General features: G+C 38.6%; 1 protein-coding gene across 1 annotated transcript in view; it reads left to right on the top strand.

The window, feature by feature from the left end:
* Positions 1-700: 700 nt before the first annotated feature.
* The window catches only part of arsg (arylsulfatase G), a 20005-nt gene continuing 1442 nt past the window's right edge, over positions 701-19263 (top strand). Inside the window, exons 1-11 of the mRNA XM_088926904.1 lie at positions 701-788; positions 4317-4947; positions 6960-7147; positions 8490-8537; positions 9391-9502; positions 10630-10767; positions 12947-13143; positions 14576-14656; positions 16287-16395; positions 17351-17471; positions 19141-19231. Of these exons, the coding sequence (XP_088783030.1) occupies positions 4721-4947; positions 6960-7147; positions 8490-8537; positions 9391-9502; positions 10630-10767; positions 12947-13143; positions 14576-14656; positions 16287-16395; positions 17351-17471; positions 19141-19231 (1312 nt within the window). The 5' untranslated portion in view covers positions 701-788; positions 4317-4720. The remainder of the gene's footprint in view (positions 789-4316; positions 4948-6959; positions 7148-8489; positions 8538-9390; positions 9503-10629; positions 10768-12946; positions 13144-14575; positions 14657-16286; positions 16396-17350; positions 17472-19140; positions 19232-19263) is intronic.

Genomic DNA, 19263 nt, shown 5'->3' with positions numbered 1-19263 from the left:
CAACAAAATTATCTCATATAGCAGCGTAGGTAAATAACGAATTCATGGTAGAAAATGCAGTATCAGTACCAGGAAATGAAACTGCTAAAAACGTTCCTGTTTGTTAGTTCAGCAACCATGTTTAGTCACAGTGGGCTCTTTACAGAGACCAAGGTTTTCACAGACCCTGTTTAGCACAAGTCGTGGTATCGGACTAACTACCTAATGTAATATCGGATAAACAAGCCTGGGAACTATACCTAATTATTGAGAAACTATCTTAAAGAGGAACATATCAGAATACCTGAAAGCTGGTGGTGTTCATGATATCAAGTCGCTGTTTATTCATTTGACGTTTTAAGTGGAGGAGTACAAGGTTTCGGAAAAAAAAGAACACTTTTTTTATTAATGTAATTTGTATTATCCCCTTCTTCGGAGTTCGCGTGCAGTTTGAAATGCCTTAAAATGAAGTCGATGAGAAACTGTACACGTGTCTCCTCTAGGCTAGAGCAAATGGGAGCTTTTCTCCATTAACATGAATCCGTACTTCCTCCACCGTGCAGCAGGAAAAGGTGTACGCGTTTGTTTTGGGCAGCGTTGACACATGGCCCTGTGGGAAGAAAGGGGGCCTGTGAGAAAGTAGGTCAGCCTTATCCAGAACGGCTACACAAGGCATCTCCAGTCAGACACAGCTAAGGCAACTCTTCCCAGCGTGGCGCGGCCGGGAACGCGCATTGCGAGTGGGAGGAGGAAGCCGGTGCCTGATGTCTGAACGAGCGAGGTGGTGAGCTGTCGTCCGGGTAGAACAGGTTTGTTCCAGTTTGAGATACTGTACAAGTAAATAAATGCGTCGAGTGAGGTTTAAACCCCTCCCCGTGGATCATGCAAAAAAATATTGATAACGAATTTCTTCGTTTATATGCCGTAGAGTCGATTCTGAACCTTTGTGTGCTGCTGATGGTTATCTTTTAACGTCATGTATTGCCTCTGTGGTTTATAAACACCTTTGCAAAACTAGATTTTAATGTTCCGCACTCCAGTCCTCGGCGAAAAGCTTATCGACGTGTACTGTATTAATAAAAAGATACATTTTCCCCTTCTATGCAGATATCAGTTTGTTACTTGACCTGTTCCATCTTTGCACTTGTCGCGCTCGATATTTTAGCAGATGTTGTTTCCTTAATGCAATCTTGCAATTTCACTGGTGGACAGCTCCTTAACTGGAAGCTGGTGTGTGAAAGACAACATTTAGCCACGATTGTGTAAATAAATTGTAGCAAGAAGGAACAGGAAGTCTGTGTTACAACGTACTCTAAATAAAGGTTCGCGTTTCTTGTTGCTGTATACATCTCTGCCCACAGTGTTTTTTTTGTGCAATTCGAAAACTGCAAGGATTTATACTGATCAGACATATATCGTATCGTTAAACGGTGGTCTATATTAAACATGTTTCAAATCAGCCCTAATTTTTATTCTTGCAAAATTACGTCGTCGTCGTCGTCGTCGTTGTTGTTGTTGTTGTACTATTGGTTGTATTGAAGAATCCTTTGTAATTTAAAAAATGGTCGACCTTAAAATTTGTATTTACTTGATGGTCAACAAATATTAATTGAAGAAGCCGTAAAGAGGGTTTAACGGTTGTGGAAAATGTCCTGTTTATGAAATAATATGATACCTCTAAATCCTGCAGGGCAATGGCTCTCCAACACCAGGGTTTGAAATTCCTGTTTCATAGTATTATCCTACCAGCAGAAATATACAGCGAGTTTAGTACAGTTTAGTACAGTAACGTTTACACCCACATTATGAACAGTATTGCACGTGTCAGCTACAGTACTTCCTCAGGAGACAAGTTCAAAGGATGCAGTCATGATGAGTCAGCATGTTAGCTAGAGGGCAGGTTCAGTATGCAGGTTGTCAACCGGAGTTGTAAACAGAGATTTCTTAAGAAGCGTCCACTCCTTCCTGTCCTTTGAACTTAGCAGAGGGAAGGGTGTGTGATGGATGATGCCAGTACTGGGAAGCAGACTTCCTTGCATAGATGAAATCAGAGATTAGACAGTTAAAATAACTGAAGGATAAAAAGAATGCAACATTCTGCTGAAGTCTGTGGCAATAATACTCATTAAGGAAAAAGTCACTTGCTTTTACTTAGGCAGGTAATACAAGTATGGGAATTCTGGCAGTTATATGTCCTATAGAAAATTGGCATTCCTGTGTTTTGTATTGCAGTGTACTCAGTGGTGAATTACATATTTACATCCATCCATTTTCTAACGTCCTTATTCGATTCAGGTTTGAGGTAGGAGCCACAGCCAATCCTGGCAAGCAACAGACATAAGGCAGACATAAGTCTGGATGGGATACCAGACTATTACAGGGCACATGCTGTACTGACACAGACATGCACGCACTCACATCAGGGACAATTTTCCCAAAAGCCATGTAGCCTACAGTACCTGTATGTCTTTGGACTGTGGGAGGAAACCCACAGGAACACAGGGAGAACATGCAAACTCCACACAGACAGCTCCCCAGGTCCACCGCACTGTACCGCCCACTATCACAGCTGCATGTGTAAAATAGCCATTTTGACATTTGACAGACAGTTTTACAGAAATGCAGTAAGCTGCAGAAAAAAATATCACAAAAGATCCTTGCAGCGCATATTCTGAGAAACAAACAAAAACTAAATTACAGGATTAAACAAGAATATATTGACATGTAAGCTCCAATGCTACATTAGAGAAAACACACCAATCAAGATTTTGTACAAACCTCCACTCTTACTGTAAACACTAAACCTAATATAGTTCAAACTTTTTCACCCAGAAGTGCCTAGTAATATACTATCTGTGTATTATTCCCAGGCCTTTCTTTGTAACCAGAAGACATGAAATGCCTATTACCATTTATTTCTCATTATTGTCATCTGAACTTGAGCTCTTACCTTTGTTGCCTGATGAATGATAGAAGCAGCTCTTTGCCCGGTTGTTTAAAGTTCTCGCTAGCTGTCTGATTACTTGAAGGGGGATCAAGTGTGGGGTTGAGTAAAGTAACTTACATAGGGTTAAAAAAAGTAACTTCATTTACATGGAGGATATGTTCTAGAAACAGCTGGGGTCAGGTTGCAGTTGTGCACTTTCTCAGTGAGAAGCATTTAACATATGCTTGGAGCGGTCTGATGAAACAGTCAGAGGTCACTTTGTTCCATAAGTTATATGTCTTTAAAAAAAGGGTAGCTTCCGTTTAGCTTGCTTGTGCCTGGAAAACCTAACTAGAGGCTGTCACACCTCTTCACTACAGTTCATCGATATCATCAGCATTTTATTATTATTTTGTACTCCAGTCACCCCTTGCTATTTAGTACAGTAAGTGGAAACTGCAGTTTTAACCATCTTTATCCTTAGCAGTAGTGTATTAGTAGTGTAGTCTAATACAGTAGTGTATTAGTGTCCAGTTAGAGCTACTTTAATTTGGACACTAATACACTACTGTATTTACTTGCACCAAATATAATTTTTGTAAAATAATCAATTTTGTCTCAGGTGGTTTTCTGTATTTGCCTCACATGTACATGGCAACTGATGCCATATTGCCCATGATGCTATTCTTTATCTTTCCAAGCACTACAGACTAAACAAACAAACCAGACAACAGCAGAACCACAGACACACTAGTTCACTGCAGAAATTGCTACTATGTGCTGATTATTTAAACAATATTTCACTAAAAAAGATAGTTTACACTTGTTTGTTATTGCTTGCAGTTATTGTTTACAATAATTGTATGCTAATTGCTAATATGCTAATTCTGTTACATCTCTGTTTTCAGTTAACCATTGAAGGCTAACTGGAAATATCTGCAGTTGGTTTCCTTGTTACATTAAATTGCCAGAAAAGTCTAGGAATATTACCAGTAATTAAGAAGAGTACATTTGGAAAAAAAAACATTGATGATTAACAATGAGTGTTATCATGAGTGGCGACTGTATATTTAACTGTAACAAAATTAACTTAATTTAAATTGCCAAGACATCATAATTTTAGGAAAGGAAATACGTTTGACACAATGCAATAAAATGAGCTTGTAAGCATGAAAAACTGAATGGAGCTACAAGGGTAGTTCTATCCTTGAATTAAATAGGCTGTTAAGTTTAATTGTATTCTTTTCTGTCATCACTAAATCAACTGACTTTTTTGTGATATGAGGTAATTACAGTATGTATTATTACAGCTATTTTATGGTTTATAGGCAGTTCCAGAATTGAGTGTATAAAATCAATGTTACTAAACATTGTTATCCGAGAAAATATTTTTCTCTTTTCTTTTTTTCAGAACTTAAAATGTAACATTTTATATACACATCCTGTATACAGTCCGGGGAGAAAAACCTTAAATGAGAGTGCCGACCTTCAGCACAAGAGATGTGATCCTTTCTCCTGCCCGTCAGACTCGTCTAACAATTCTACATCCCATGGAAGAGAAGTCAGTGTCAGTTACTAGAAACATCTGACATCTTCTGATGTGAAGTTCCTCCTGTAAAACAAACCTTAACCAACAAAATCATCTGACCGATGGCCTGAGGCTTCATCATTATCTAATGATAATCATATGAGGGGAGACTGGTTTGTTTCACCCTGCCTTAAGAAGTGGATCAATATCAGAGTGAAAGAAATATTTAGATAGAACAGTGTGTGACAGAGCAGACTGTTCCAGTGCTGCTCAGAAGAGAGAGAGAAATGCCAGGGGTTTCAGTACCTCTCTTGCTCTCTGGAGCTGTGTTCACTGCACTTGTGTACTTTACCACTAACCACCTTGGGAGACAAGACACAGGCAGCTACCTGAAAAAGAAACCAAACTTCATCATTGTCCTGGCTGATGACATCGGATGGGGAGATCTGGGACTGAACAGGCCGGGAATGAACTACACCCCCAATCTGAACCGTATGGCCCAGGAAGGCATGAGGTGAAGTATTGAACACTAGTGGGACTCATTGTGTTAATTTCATTGTCCCATAAACTTACACCTGTAGTTGAATTTGTTTAGGGGGTTATTTTATAAATCTACTGCTGTGAAATTAAGTTAGGGGTTTTTGAGTTGCTTTTGGTTTTATAACCAGGAAATCTGCAGTGTCTGGGTCTATGATTGTTTCCCTCTCTCTGATATTCAGCTGCTGGTTTTTAATTGCAGCTGTGGTCTTTATTGAAATATATCCTTCATTGAACTAACAACCTGCTTGGTTAAAATCTCTGCAAGTTTTTTTTCTGCCCAGAGACTAGAGATTTTAAGAAACACAATAGTTAAAAGGCAACTTCCCACACGTTTAGGAACTGAAAGTAAAAGGGTTCAAAATAAACCTATTATTAAGCCTTCAGTTATTAAAAATAATTATTATAAATGATTGATGCTTTTGATAAGGGATCTTCCGGGTCTGTTGGCAGGGTTATCTGAGTGAATGTGTGTTCCACATGAGTGAATGTGTGTTCTATATTAGTTGCAAAGCGCTTTCTCAGTGAGCGTCTGAATGAGTGCTTGGGGTGGGTACTGTATACTGTTTCATTCAGGACAAGAATAACCTGTAGCTGCAGAGTGCTATATACAGTACAACTGATTGCTTTTCACACAGTTTAAGTTCATCCCCAAACTGTTCGAACTCTGCAAGGGCCTGTTGAAAGAGTAAGATCTGGCAAAGAGATGTAATATTAAGACCGTGGTGACCAGAGAAACAGGGTGTTTTACTTACCACATCGAAATACTGTAATTTTTCACTGAATCTGACAATTTCTTCATGTTTTATAAAGGTAAAATAAATGCTTCTTTGAGAAGAATATGTTATGGCTTCTGTGTTGGTAAATGCAGATTTGGCTGTGCATAATAGAAAGATAAAAGGATGTGAAGCTGTAATTTACTGCTAAATTCCTTTTATCCAGTTATTTTGTATCATGAAAATATTAGACTTTGTTTTAAAAATTTTAGTTTTCTCAAGTGTTAGCCTAGCTGTTGTGTTGTTCATTGCGAATTGATAAGTAATAGCAATATAGAAGCAATATCCAATTTAAGTTTTATTTTGAGGATACAAATATAGAGAACCCCTAAACCTTAGTTTTGAAGAGGTAAATCTCAGGTCTGAAAGTCTTGATCTGCATTTGAATACTGGTGACGCGGTGGAGCAGTGGTGAGCACTGCGGCCTTGCAGAGCTGGGACCAGGGTTCAGGGGTGTCATCTGCATGTAGCTTGTATGTTCTTCAAGTTCCTCCCACTGTCCAAACATATACTGGCAGCTTAATTGGCCTCTGGGAAAATTGGCCCTGGTGTGGGTGACTGTGTTTGTGTCTGTCTGCCCTGCAGTAGACTTGAGTTCGTCCAGGGTGTGCTGTGTTTTGTGCCTGTTGCTTGTTGCAATAGGCTCCGACTCCCCTGTGACCCTGAATTGGAAAAAAAACAGTTACAAAATGGGTGGATGCATTTGAATACAATATTTTTGGGGGCACTATGCATGCTGTTCACTAAACATGTGCAGCTCCTCTTTTAGGGCTACTGCTTTGCCTTAATCAATATCCAGTTAGTCCAGAGTGCTACCTGTGTGATAATGCAGTCTTCGAACAGTTTTGTTTCCAAGGATTCTGTTACTTATGCCTTTTTATTCCTGAGGCATCGATCCTGGCTTCCATTAACCCCCTTCTAAAATCACATCACTGAAACTGTAATTCTTCGTTTTGGCAGAAGATGTTTGGTGTCACGCACAAATGGTTATTATTTTCGGAGCCAGGTTTGGTGTAAGCTTGTGATCCAACAAGGATTCCAGGGCTGGCTGATTTGTTTAGCACTCTATAAGTTAGCCCTTCATAATCCCTTGCCGGATCTGCTTATGCTTTAAACCATTTGTCTTTTCTGAATTTGGGATCCGTAGCAGCTGTAGAGCTGTTGATCTGCTGGGTAGAACTCAAGCATCCCTCGTGTCTACTTGTCCTTTCAGCTTCACGGACTTTCACTCCCCAGCCTCCACCTGCTCTCCCTCACGAGCTGCTCTGCTGACGGGGAGACATGGCCTGCGCAATGGGGTGACGCACAACTTCGCTGTGGGGTCAGTAGGGGGGCTCCCCCTCAATGAGACTGTGCTCGCTGAGGTCCTGCAGGCTGCTGGGTACTACACAGCCATGATTGGTGAGAAGCCAGCTGGTGTGTAATACAGTGCATAGAAAATGCAGTGGTGTTAAATATAAAATTGCAGGTTGTAGTTAACAGAAATAAACTAGTCTGACAACACTGTCTCCCTGTTTTTGTGACCTTTTCCCACCCTCCTTATATTTCACATTGATGTAGCTCTATAGCTGAGATTTAGTTTAAGGAATATAATAATGTTTGTGATAGCACAATGCAGAACAGCACTCAAATACATTATATGAAATATTTTTCATGAACGCAAAAGAATGGTATGGTGGTGCAGTGGTTAGTATTGCTGCCTTGCAGCGCTGGGGCCCTGTGTGTTTGTGTGTGCCCTGTGATAGACTGGCATCTTGACCAGGGTGTACCCCGCCTTGTGCCCGTTGCTTTCCAGGACGGGCTCCAGCTCCCCTGTGACCCTGTATTGGATAAAGACTTTAAAAATGGATGGATAGATTAATCCAAAATCCTGAAAAAACTGAAATACAAGGATCTTTAGATCTTTAGTACAAATATTTTACAAGACAATTTCGTTTATTACACTGTGTATTTTATTACAGTAGTAAAGTAGGGTAACATTCAACACGGATAATAGAATTGTAAGAAAGAATTCAGAAACAGAAGCACCAGTGAAATGTTGAGTGGGGAAAAACTATTGTATCACAACATGATATTAAAGTTGATGTTGGCTTGAAAACAGTTGTAAGTCAAGGCAATAACTCTTGGGTTTGCTTTAACGAGTGGTGTTTTAAAAACAGCTGGTTTAATACTGGAATTGGCCTGATGATTGAAAAGGCAGAGTTACATTGACATCCTTTTCGTTTTTTTAAAATCTAAGGGCTGCATTGAAATCACTATGATATCTTTTCTCTAACACAGCAATATTAGCAATACACTGCTAATATGATATATCAAGTCGATGGGCTTCAGCACCTTGGATAGCTCACATACAAAAGATTCTGCTTTTGTGTTCATCGACAGTCCAGATGTGCCGTGAGAGATCAAATCCAGATTAAGTCCTGTGTCTTTAAAGAGCTGCTCACCCCTATTTCAGTGACATCAAAAAAAAAACTGTAGCACAAAGAAGAGCAATGCATCAGCCCATTTCCAGCGTATCACATTTCTTTGAATTTGACTTACTTTTTTTGTCATGTGATTTTTGCATGTTATTCCCGATTCACCCTTCTCTGTTTGAGGTCAGTGTGATCCCAGTGATTCTGGCCACAGCCGAGCAGTTAATTTGATTGGAGATCCCCCCCTCTGTTGCTGCAACATGGACGTAAGCAAGTACACACATGTAATATTAAAAGAAAACATCTTTTGTATATTTTTATCTCTGCAGGGAAATGGCATCTAGGACATCGTGGCCCATATCATCCAAGTCACCGGGGTGAGTGAGTTAAAAATTTGAGTGTGTAATTCCTCTCTCACAAGGCAGCGCTTTTCCGATAAACCTATTTTTTATTTAACATTGTTAAAGGAAATATTTTTTTCTTTATGTAATCAAAGTCCCTTTTTAAAACATTGGCACTGGCTTTGGGCTTCGGAACATAACTTAGTTACCAAATGAATGCATGTTAAAATCCAGCGCTTCACTTGTTTTGTTCCCCAGTGTTTTTTTTTCTAATAAACACTTCCTGATTGGTGATAGAATTACCACCCTCTTTCAAAATAAGTGTTTGGAATTGTTCCGGGAGAAGGATGATATTGACAGTGCCCAACGTTTTTGTTTTTATCTGACTGGTGTGAGGATTGTTTTTGTGAACCGAAGGTTTCTATGAAAGAACTGCTTATCTTTTTTTTTTATTTGTTTGTTTTTGTTGGAACTAGGACAAAGTCTTTTGGCGTTTGAATTCTGTCCTTCATCTCAGAATTCATTCCAACAAGGCAGCACACCAACAAAACATTTGTTTGAATTGTAAATTTCTTGATCTGTCTTTATACTAAATACTTCAATGCCAATACTGTGTTTTTAAGTTTAATGTTTTAAAAACCTATGCATATTTAATATAGTAATGTCCCACATTTTGTGTGTGAAGTCCCTCAAATTTGAACAATTCCTCTATAACAGTGAATTGAGAGGTTTGAAACTGCCAGTATAATGTACTGTTCTGTGAACAGCTTAGCCTTTAATTGCAAACTGTTTATGACACAAGCTCTCCTCATTTGTTACTTTTTCACGTTCTCTTACTCGTTCTGTTATGCAAGTGACAGTCACAGGAAGTCTTCTATGTTTCCTGCAGGTTTTGATTACTATTTCGGAATTCCCTACAGCAATGACATGGGCTGCACAGACACTCCAGGCTATGACATTCCGAGTTGCCCACCGTGTGCCAGGGATCCACTGTTAGACGGGTACGCTGCAATAGACAAGCCTGCTGATTTTGGAAATATTCCTGTGGTAGAATAGAGTTGTACTCTTAATGGCTTGAACATTAGTACTCCTCAGCTGAATAGTGTGGGCCTCTGTGAGCAGTCAGAGCAGCTTGAAGAGGCTGTGGCACACATTCCACCAGATTGTGAAATATTTGCAGCCCAGTTCTGCTCAGTTCATCTTGTAGGATTGTGTTCAAGTAAGGTTGTGATGAATGAAATGGTGTATGAGATTGCAAAGCACGTTTTTTCAGTTCCTAACAATTGTCAAAAGCACGGAGATTAGGGAATTGTATCCCGCCTAGTAAATAATGGTGGACATCTCTCCCATTGATTCCACTGTGCATTACCTGTCACCGAGAGAGACTGACAATTTATTATATTGTGAGCATGCATTCTTTAGAATTCTGTCATTGGTGGCCAATTAGATGTCTGTATCATATAACTAACACAGCAATGCCTCCATAGTGAGAGGAATTGAAGTGTTTTTGCCACATGGGTTTAAATCAGTTCTTTTATGTCACAGCTGTTTGACTAAATGCCAAAAATTCTGTCAGGAGGCTCTCAAGTGTTCAGCTAATAGGAGTACTCTACAAGAACCTTAGTGAAAAGGGCTGGTTAGGAGGTTTCCTAAAAGGCTCTAATTAAAAAAGCACAATCATTTTCCTAACTACTGAATTATGAGACTGAATAAAAAATGAAAATGTATACATGTAAGTATATACCTTCCTTTGAAACACAATAGTAATTTTCCAATGTACCCTTTATCAGTGTCTTGTTTCTAATCCTATATTTAAGATCCTCCTCAAATAGACTCACAGTATTATGACCCATGATTTCATTATCAAATCTTAAGATACCCTGTTAGTTAGCATGCCTGTGTAATGATTGTATAACTCAGAATTACGACTCTAATTTTTATAGTTTCTATAGTTCTTATAGCTAATAAAGTTTAAGGCAGTTCAACCAGGTAGCTGTGTCAGTAGGTTGCAAAGGAACAGGTAAAGGTTTATTCCATGCTGAAAGGAAAATAAAAGAGACAACATTTTGTCTCACCTGAGGCCAAAATCAGTCAAAAAATAAAAAATACCTTTATGATTTTCTTCTAGTGATGAGCACAAAGAATGTTATTCCGGAATCGCACTTCCTCTGTTTGAGAATTTGAGGATTGTGGAACAACCGCTTAACCTGTGGAACCTGGCAGAACAGTACACACAGAAAGCCATTGATATAATCCACCATGCCAGGTAAGCTTGTATGGTAAGCAGCCACCAATTCTGGGAAATCATCTGTATTTTTTGTACTGGAGCCAAAGGCTTCACTTTAACTTGTCAAAACTCTGGAAAAGATTTATATGCTGTCTTTCATCTCCAGTTCTGGTGTCCCTGTACACTTTATAGTAAACCTGCTCAGGTTAAAACAACATACCACATATATGTAAGCCACAAGTGCTCATTTGTTTTGCTTTACTATACTGTATATAATTAACCTAGCTTGTTTGGTTAACATCCTTGTTCAGATCACTTTTGAACTTCAGGGGAAATCACTGTAGAAAACAACAACCCAACTGCTTTCCTTTTAAGTTACATTTTTAATTCCAGTTTTAAAGGGGGAATAAATCATGTTTTCATTCATGGTAATGGAACCATTTGATTACAATAATAGCACCTTAATGGAACCAACATTAATGTGCTATTATTGTAAGGGGCAGGTACATGAAGATTTTTATCAGCTGGAAAAACATACACTATCCTGATATACTGTACATTTTTAATTTTTCAATAATATCTAATGCTCTCATATTCCATAAATATGAAGCATAAATTAAGTATGTTCATTTCTGTTTTAGCAGAAATCAATGGCTTTCATAGTTTTTGAGGTGCTCCCAATATCACCAACAATACAACACAGCAATTTGGCTGTGTTCCTGTACAGCCTTGTACAGCATGTCCCTGTTCAGTGTTTGTAATTTAACCTTGATTAAGAAATGCAAAATGCACACACACCACAGTAAATCAAACTGCCACCAAACCTATATTTGTGTTTCCTGATGTCCGTAACGTCAGTATGCACTACAAAGATAGCATTGCCATGGTTTCACAGCATTAACTAATCTTTCCAAACCCCAGCCAGGAAAGCAGTAAAAAAAGGACCTGCTTCAGTTGGCACAGGTCATTTTGTGTAACTTTTTCTTTTTACTGAGCAGTTCAATGACTGGTCAGGTACTGAAGTTGCATGGTTCTGTGAGAGAGGTGCCTGCTCACAGAAAAGAATAGGCTCTAAATACAGTCTAAATAAGTCTGCCTCCAGCTGAAATAATTTCCTAAGATAAAGGAAACATGGGCTTCGGGCAGGAGCGCTCCTGCACTTGTTGAGACCTCAGCTGTTCACTGCCATAAACGGCGATGAGAAACAGAACTGGATTGTGGAATCTGCCACAGTCAGAGCTCTGGTATACGATAGAAATCCCCATCAGAAACAACATCATAGAAAAAAAGCTTTATAGAAAATCCCTTAAACATTTTATCATCTTTTCCCCTAGTTTAATGAGACTGTAAATGCAGACTGTACATTATTTTTCCGTCCTGAGTTATTAACCAAACACAAAACATTACACTATAAAAACCCTGGTGTGTATTTTTATACATTATATCATGTTTTTCCATATAGTGTAAAGCAGAAGCAGGCTGTTTCTGTACTTAATAAAAAAGGAAACTTGGCCTTTAAATTTTCCTAAAATGCTGTATGTATAACTTAGTTCCCAAGGCTTCGCATGAACATTTTGTTTGAAGGATCTAGAACTAAAGCCTCATTTAAGTGCTGATGTTTGCAAGAAAACTTAAACCAGCAGCTGAATAAACCCAGGTGCCTGTGTTAATTCGGGGAGGCAGACGTCATTGACATAGATTTCATGCAGTCTTCTATATTCATAGAGCACATTCCGATCCAAATTGAAAAGTGTGAAAAGCTTGAATGTGTAAAGAAGTGTTAAGCAAAACCAGCTACAGTCCTACTGCACCCTAACCTCTTTTTTGTCATTCATTTGACACCTTTATCCAAAGAGGCTGTTGAATGACAACAGTGAGATTGCAACTCTGTGCCCTGTTTTAATTGAAGTCTCAGATCAGTACAATACAAGTCAGAAGGCCAGTGGGAAAATAAGATAGTGACAAAACTAAGCCTAAACTATTCATTCCCAGCTAAACCTTGCTACCACTTCCTGGAAAAATTGGATGCAGCCTCAGTGCATCCTGTATATTTTCTACAGCTGAAATGTAGATACCTGATCGTACACAAGCTATGCTGTGATTCATGAGTGTGAAATCAAACCAGTGGTGCTCCAGAGATAACAGCCGTCCATTTGTTGAGAATGTGGAACGTGTTACAGTGGTTGACTGGGAATCCCTTGGGATCTGTTTCCTGCAGGGCAAGCGGTCGGCCCTTCTTCCTGTATGTCGCTCTGGCCCACATGCACGTGCCTTTGTCTGCAGCCTCTCGAGAGCCGAGCGTAACCCATATAGATCCCTATGCAGCCAGTCTGGAAGAGATGGACAGCTTTGTCGGCAGGATAAAAACAGCCTCTGATGCCAGCGATAAAGAAAACACGCTCATCTGGTTTACTGGTACAGTGTGTGTACATTAACAGCCCACATCTTCTTTTGCTTTTGAGTCACTTAAGGTTTGTTAGACTAGAAGACCAGTCCTGGCCGTCCTTATTTTTTTAATCTTAGTAAACCCTTTGAGCTTTTTACTGCTAAAAGAGAAATGGACATTTGGACAACTTTTGGGTTAAGAATGTGTGTTCGCTTAAATTAAGGTTCCATAATAGGAACCAACAAGACTCGCTGGAATGAAAACTCGGCAGTCACTGGGGTTCTGAAAAGTTAAATTAATGTATTTATTAATTTAGAATAATAAATAGTAGAAACCTGTTGCTCTGTGGCCAAGGATCTGGGCCTGTGGCTGGGAGGTTGCCGGTTCAAATCCCGCAGCCGGCAGAGGAATCCTGCTCCGTTGGGCCCCTGAGCAAGGCCCTTAACCCCAACTACTCCAGGGGCGCCGTACAATGGCTGACCCTGCGTTCTGACCCCAGGCTTCTCTCTCCCTGTCTGTGTGTCTCATGGAGAGCAAGCTGGGGTATGCGAAAAGATAATTCCTAATGCAAGAAATTGTAAAGGGTTAATAAAGTGATGTTATCCTTTGAATTACAATAACAAATGCTCTTGAATTTTTTTTGCAGGTGTGAAAATGAACATATGAATCTTACAAATCTGCCATGTCCTAAGACAATGGGTGTCACCACAAAATTCTAAATACTGTCATATTTTGATAGATCCCACTTTTATGGGCTACAGAATGAACAGTTGAATTTCTCAATTTTTAAAATATTTATTCACTAATGTTGAGCTTCTTTTATCTAATGCGGAATATCAACTTAATTTAGATGTTTTAATTTCCACCTGCAAGCAGTACTATCGTTACTCTTTGTGCGTGACAGTGCTTATTGAATGATCTCCAGTGCGAACATGTTATAGAAGATGTGGGGCACATTTTCCATTACAACAGCTTTTTTAGTAAACCACTAATTCATTTTAATCTGGTAATATTTGATAGTGATTAAAAAATTAATTACTTGAACATTCATTCTTCAGTCATTCTTTTTGGGTTTATTTTAAACAGAAGCATTAGGACCACTGCCTTGGAAATAGTAAAGTGAGTTGCCAAGGTAACAAATGCTGGATTAAGGGACTTTTGCATAACTTAGTTGTACCTCCTGAAATAGATTTTCTACTAATCCTGTTTTAATGCCTAAATAGTAATGGTTCAGTGAAATATGGTTACCTTTTGATATGAACTCATGCTAAGTTCATTTGGTAATTTTTATTTATGTCCATAATTACAAAGTATACAAATGAACAAAGTAGTTGACAATAACTATTTAAGGATTTTAAGCGCTTAATTTTAGTAACTAAAACTAATTTTATAATCCTGGTACATCACAAACAATGTCATAATATTCCTCATCTGATTCTGTCATGTCTCTGTCTTTCCCAGGTGACAATGGGCCCTGGGAAAAGAAATGCCAGTTTTCAGGAAGCGTGGGCCCTTTCTTGGGAAGGTGGCAGACAGATAGAGGTAAATACTGGAACCCTGCTTTATGAAGTGACAGTTGAAAATCTGGGAGCCATTACCTGTTTGCACCCTTACCATTATTCTGTATTCATAGTTAGAGAGAGTACTATATTACAATTTATATACTCATACAGTGATAAGTGAAAATTGTTTTGTAAAATTAAGCCTTTATTTCCCTGTCACCAATCAACATTGTTTTTTTGTGTTACATATATATTTTAAAATATATTTTATTAAACATATATTTTGGAGTATAAAAGCTGCATTAGTAGTCTGTTTCATTTTGATTGTGGGCAGAGTTCTTGTTAAAATAAAAATTGAAGAAGAATATGATAATCTCTTCTTTATCTGTATAAGTAAAGTACAGAGGTTGGGAATTATGTCAGAGTACTTTGCTGAAGTGCCTTCAAAGTAATAATCCAAAACACAGGGCTAGCGCAAACTCCGCAGACCTATTAAATTAACGTTCTTGTGTGTGTATTTTACATCTAACCAGAATGAACAGCTTGCTTGACTTATTTGTGCCTCTTGTTTTTCCTTTGGGTTCAGTAAGGAACTTCTCAATCGATATACCCTTGCTTCTAGCTTCTATACAAATTACACTGGAACAAGTAAAGGTTTATTCCGTGATGAAAATACATTTTCTTTTCAGAAAAGTTGTTGTATATCCAGAAACCTTATTTACCAATCTCTTCTTGCAGAAAATGCCCAGCTACTTACTGTACATTGGTGAAACAGGAAGGAGACTGGGAGACCGCTTCAGGGAACATGTCAGGGCTGTGAGGATCAAAGAGCTCTCCAAACCCATAGTCTCCCATTTCACCTCGGACGGCCATGATCATACTGATCTCTCCGTCTGCATTTTCACAGAGGAGTTTTAGAACTCAAATCGCAGAAAGACATGCAAAACCAAAATTATCCTGAAACTAGGATCACACCTTCCCCCTTCTCTCATCGACAGGCTCGTTTCCATCTAATCCTGTCTATTCATTTGCAGGTTTTGACTTCACACCTTTCTTCACTGCTCTTCACACCACCTGAATGTTGATACTTAATTTAATTCAAGATGCTTTATTAGCATGACCAATGAGTAAAACCAGTGTTGCCAAAGCAAAACAAATACAGTGAATTCCAAGTTCTAAGAAGAAATGAAAAGACAGAAGTTAAATGATTTAATAAAGTTATCTTTGACTTTGACTGTTGACCTACAAATTTGTTAAAAAAAACTAAATCTTAAATCAATCTCATCATCAACCTTTCAGTCAATGAAACAGCAGTTATGATGGACTGGTGGGATAGGCTCTGGTACCTCCCAGACCCTAAATTGGATAAAGCAGTTAGAAAATAGATGGATGAAATTACAATATGAAGTTTAGAGCTTTCTGGAGGATACGGTGTAGCCAATGAGTTTCGTTAAGTATCGATGATGGTGCTTTGGTTTGGCTGTCCTGAATTTTCATGGAATGGCAGTTACACAAACATTTTTTCTTTCTGATTGAGACAATCTGTACCAGACTTGCCTTCAAATACTCAGTCGTCATATGTCAAAAATTTGAAATTAATTATTATGTCACAGAGACATGGACATCCAACCAAATTCTTATTTTTCATTTTCTTATTTTTTGTTTACCAGGTGGGAGTTCAGCTAAGCGAACTACATGGGAAGGAGGGCACCGTGTGCCCACAATCGCATACTGGCCAGGCAAGATACCAGCCAACGTCACCAGTAGTGCCCTGCTCAGGTAGTGAGCTCAGAGTCTGGATAAGGGGGTCTGAAACTGTAACACTTAGCATTCTGCAGAGATATACATTTGAAGCTTTTCAGATCTTGCAGATAAGACATGACAAGTATGAATTTCTTGTTCTTTGCTCGGTACACAGCACATCAAATGGAGAAGTGACAAATTGCTTCACCGATGATATTAAGATGGAAATTTAGGGAGGCCAGATTTGAACAAGCCCAAAATGCTATTTAGCCAGGACACCAAGGTTAGCACTCCCAGTCTTTCAAAAAATGCTGTAGTATCTTTAATGACCCACATAGTCAGGACTTCGGTTTAATGTCTCATCTGCCATACAGCACCTTCTGCAACATCTACAAAATGGTGTCCCCAGTCACCGTACTGTAGAATTGGTTTTATAAAAAAGAGCGCCACCTACTGCTACACTGTGAGCAGCTGGCGGGTTTTGCTTAGTGGTCCCACAGAGCTGACAAGGTCAGCCTTCCTTTGCTTCATAGATCTGTTCATATATCCAATTAGAATGTGGTAAAGCAGTTGCTTAATATGAAGATATGTATCTACCTATTTCTGTAGATTGCCTACAGTTATTGTTTGATGGTAGCTTATTTTTTTTAAACATTTTTTGTAAAACATTATACTTTAAGAAGTAGGATTTTTCTTTTAATAAATCAAAGACTGGACATTTATCAAAAGCATTAGAATTTGGGAACAAGATCTCCTTGGAAGATGGAAATCTTGGTATGTCCAGAATCATGGTTAAACCTGTAGAAATACAACTCGGTACTTACTTCAGTAAAATCAAGCCTTCAGAAGTATTATTTGCATACATCCCGGAGGTGTTTAAATGTAGTGACATAATTGAAAAACTTTATGTGGCCTGTGATGTGAGTTTGTGGGTTTTTGTCTGTGTGCATGTCATCACCATTTTTTAAGACAGGACACTTCTCTCACGTAGCGGTCTGGATATCTTCCCCACTGTGTTGTCTTTGGCTGGGGAAAGCCTACCCTCGCAGAGACAGTATGATGGGATTGATGTTACTAAAGTCTTACTCCACCAGTCAGATACCGGACACGAGGTAAAGCTCATGGACAAACAACACCCCAACAAGCCCATTTGCTTTAAGACTGTTCCAGGTTGTAACTGTACTGAAGTGCAGATCATAACACTGTGTTTCTCCTATTTTGTTTAAGTTATTTCCCAATACTCATGTTATCAGGGTGCATTTATTTAGGGTAGGAAAAGCCACAACTAAAGATCCTGTGATAACAATATACTGTACAAGAGGTGGTGATATTTGATCTGTAGACATTTCTCTGTGGTTTTACAAAAATAGGGAGTAGCAGCTCCTCTATTTATTAGTTAGAGAAATGCTGTTTCTCACCAGCTCCACGTTTTTAGAACACAACACCCAAACTACAGTTAGGAGAAGGCTATTCAGAAGATGTGGTTTCCATATAAAATTACCTGAGGGAAAGGTTATTGATTTTACTGCCTAATTAAGCCTTCCCTTGAACAATACGGATAAAATTAATTATTTTTCTCAAATGCCTCATTTAGAAGTACCTTCTCAGTTTTCTCTTGTGTCCTCAGGTCAAAGCCTCCTTTTTTAGCTCAAAGCACAATAATTGTTTTGACTGACCATGTCATTGTCTTTAAGTAATGACAAAGTTGGTCTTAACACTTTTATTCAACTCAAAAAAGACACTGGGCGAAACTGAGAAGGACAATGCTACAAAATTGAAGAAAGAGACACTTTAAACAATTGTGGACCAAATGCTTTTCATTTCATACATTTATGTAGGGAACTCTGGGGCAATGCTAGGACCGTGCACAGAGATGCAAATGATGTATGTTCTTCGAATTTGTTTCCCTTTTTTGGAAAAAATAAACATGACAAAAAACAAGCTTAAGTTTAATTGAATAGATGAACAGAGAGATTTTGTACAAATAGGGACATACATAATGTCTATCTTAGCTGTAGTGCTGAACCTACTACATGAAATAAAGAAATACAGCAATTTAGTCTGTGGGTCAGGATACAGGTAGGTAAGAGTGAATGATAACAGCACCTAGATGGGAAACAAGAAGCAGTTTAGTGACATCATGTTGCATTAAATCTGAATCCTCAAAGAGTTAATTAGAAGGGTTCTGCACTAGGGATCATGTAGTACAGAGTCCTGGAGCAACATTTGAAAATGTGCTTTGTTTACTTTTGATAAGTTCTTCACTGAAGTAAAAATCTCTTAATTTATCTGGCATCTCAGACACTTGCATTTACTAGATTTTTAAATTGCTTCTTACTAATTAATTGCAATATAGTTTTAGTAAATTTCCACACTGTAAATTTCCAACTCACTTTAATAAATTACTTAGACCCCCTGCATTTCTAAAAAGGTTTGAGCTTTATTGGTAGTTTTTTTCTTAATTCAAGTTACATTGTTGTGCTAGATTAAACTCTGTTACACCAGATTTTCAGGTAGAATGTGCTTAAAAACGTCGAGTATTGCATGTGACCTGAATGGAATTATTTCTCTTTCATAACCTGTACCTTTGTGACCCTTTTTGTGCAAGGTTTTTATGCACACTAAAGCCTGAGGTGGACATCATGTGGAATGTAGATTGAGTTTAAGGTCTTTTTTTGGAATCAGTCCTCAAGCCTGTCTGTTGTTTTTCCTGTCATCATGCACATGTGTTTGAGCTCCATTTAATCTGTGCTTTTTTCTCTCCCCTGTGTGCCCCCACAGAGTCTTTTCCACCCCAACAGTGGTGCAGCAGGGCACTTCGGAGATCTTCAGACAGTCAGGCTGGGGCAGTACAAGGCATTTTATATTACAGGTACAGTATGGGCTTTATCAGGGCTGTCCATT

The sequence above is a fragment of the Atractosteus spatula genome, chromosome 11 (assembly GCF_055471065.1).
Source record: "Atractosteus spatula isolate fAtrSpa1 chromosome 11, fAtrSpa1.hap1, whole genome shotgun sequence".
Taxonomy (NCBI): Eukaryota; Metazoa; Chordata; class Actinopteri; order Semionotiformes; family Lepisosteidae; genus Atractosteus; species Atractosteus spatula.
The sequence above is the reverse complement of the archived record's forward strand: the minus strand, read 5'-3'. Positions and strand labels throughout refer to the sequence as shown.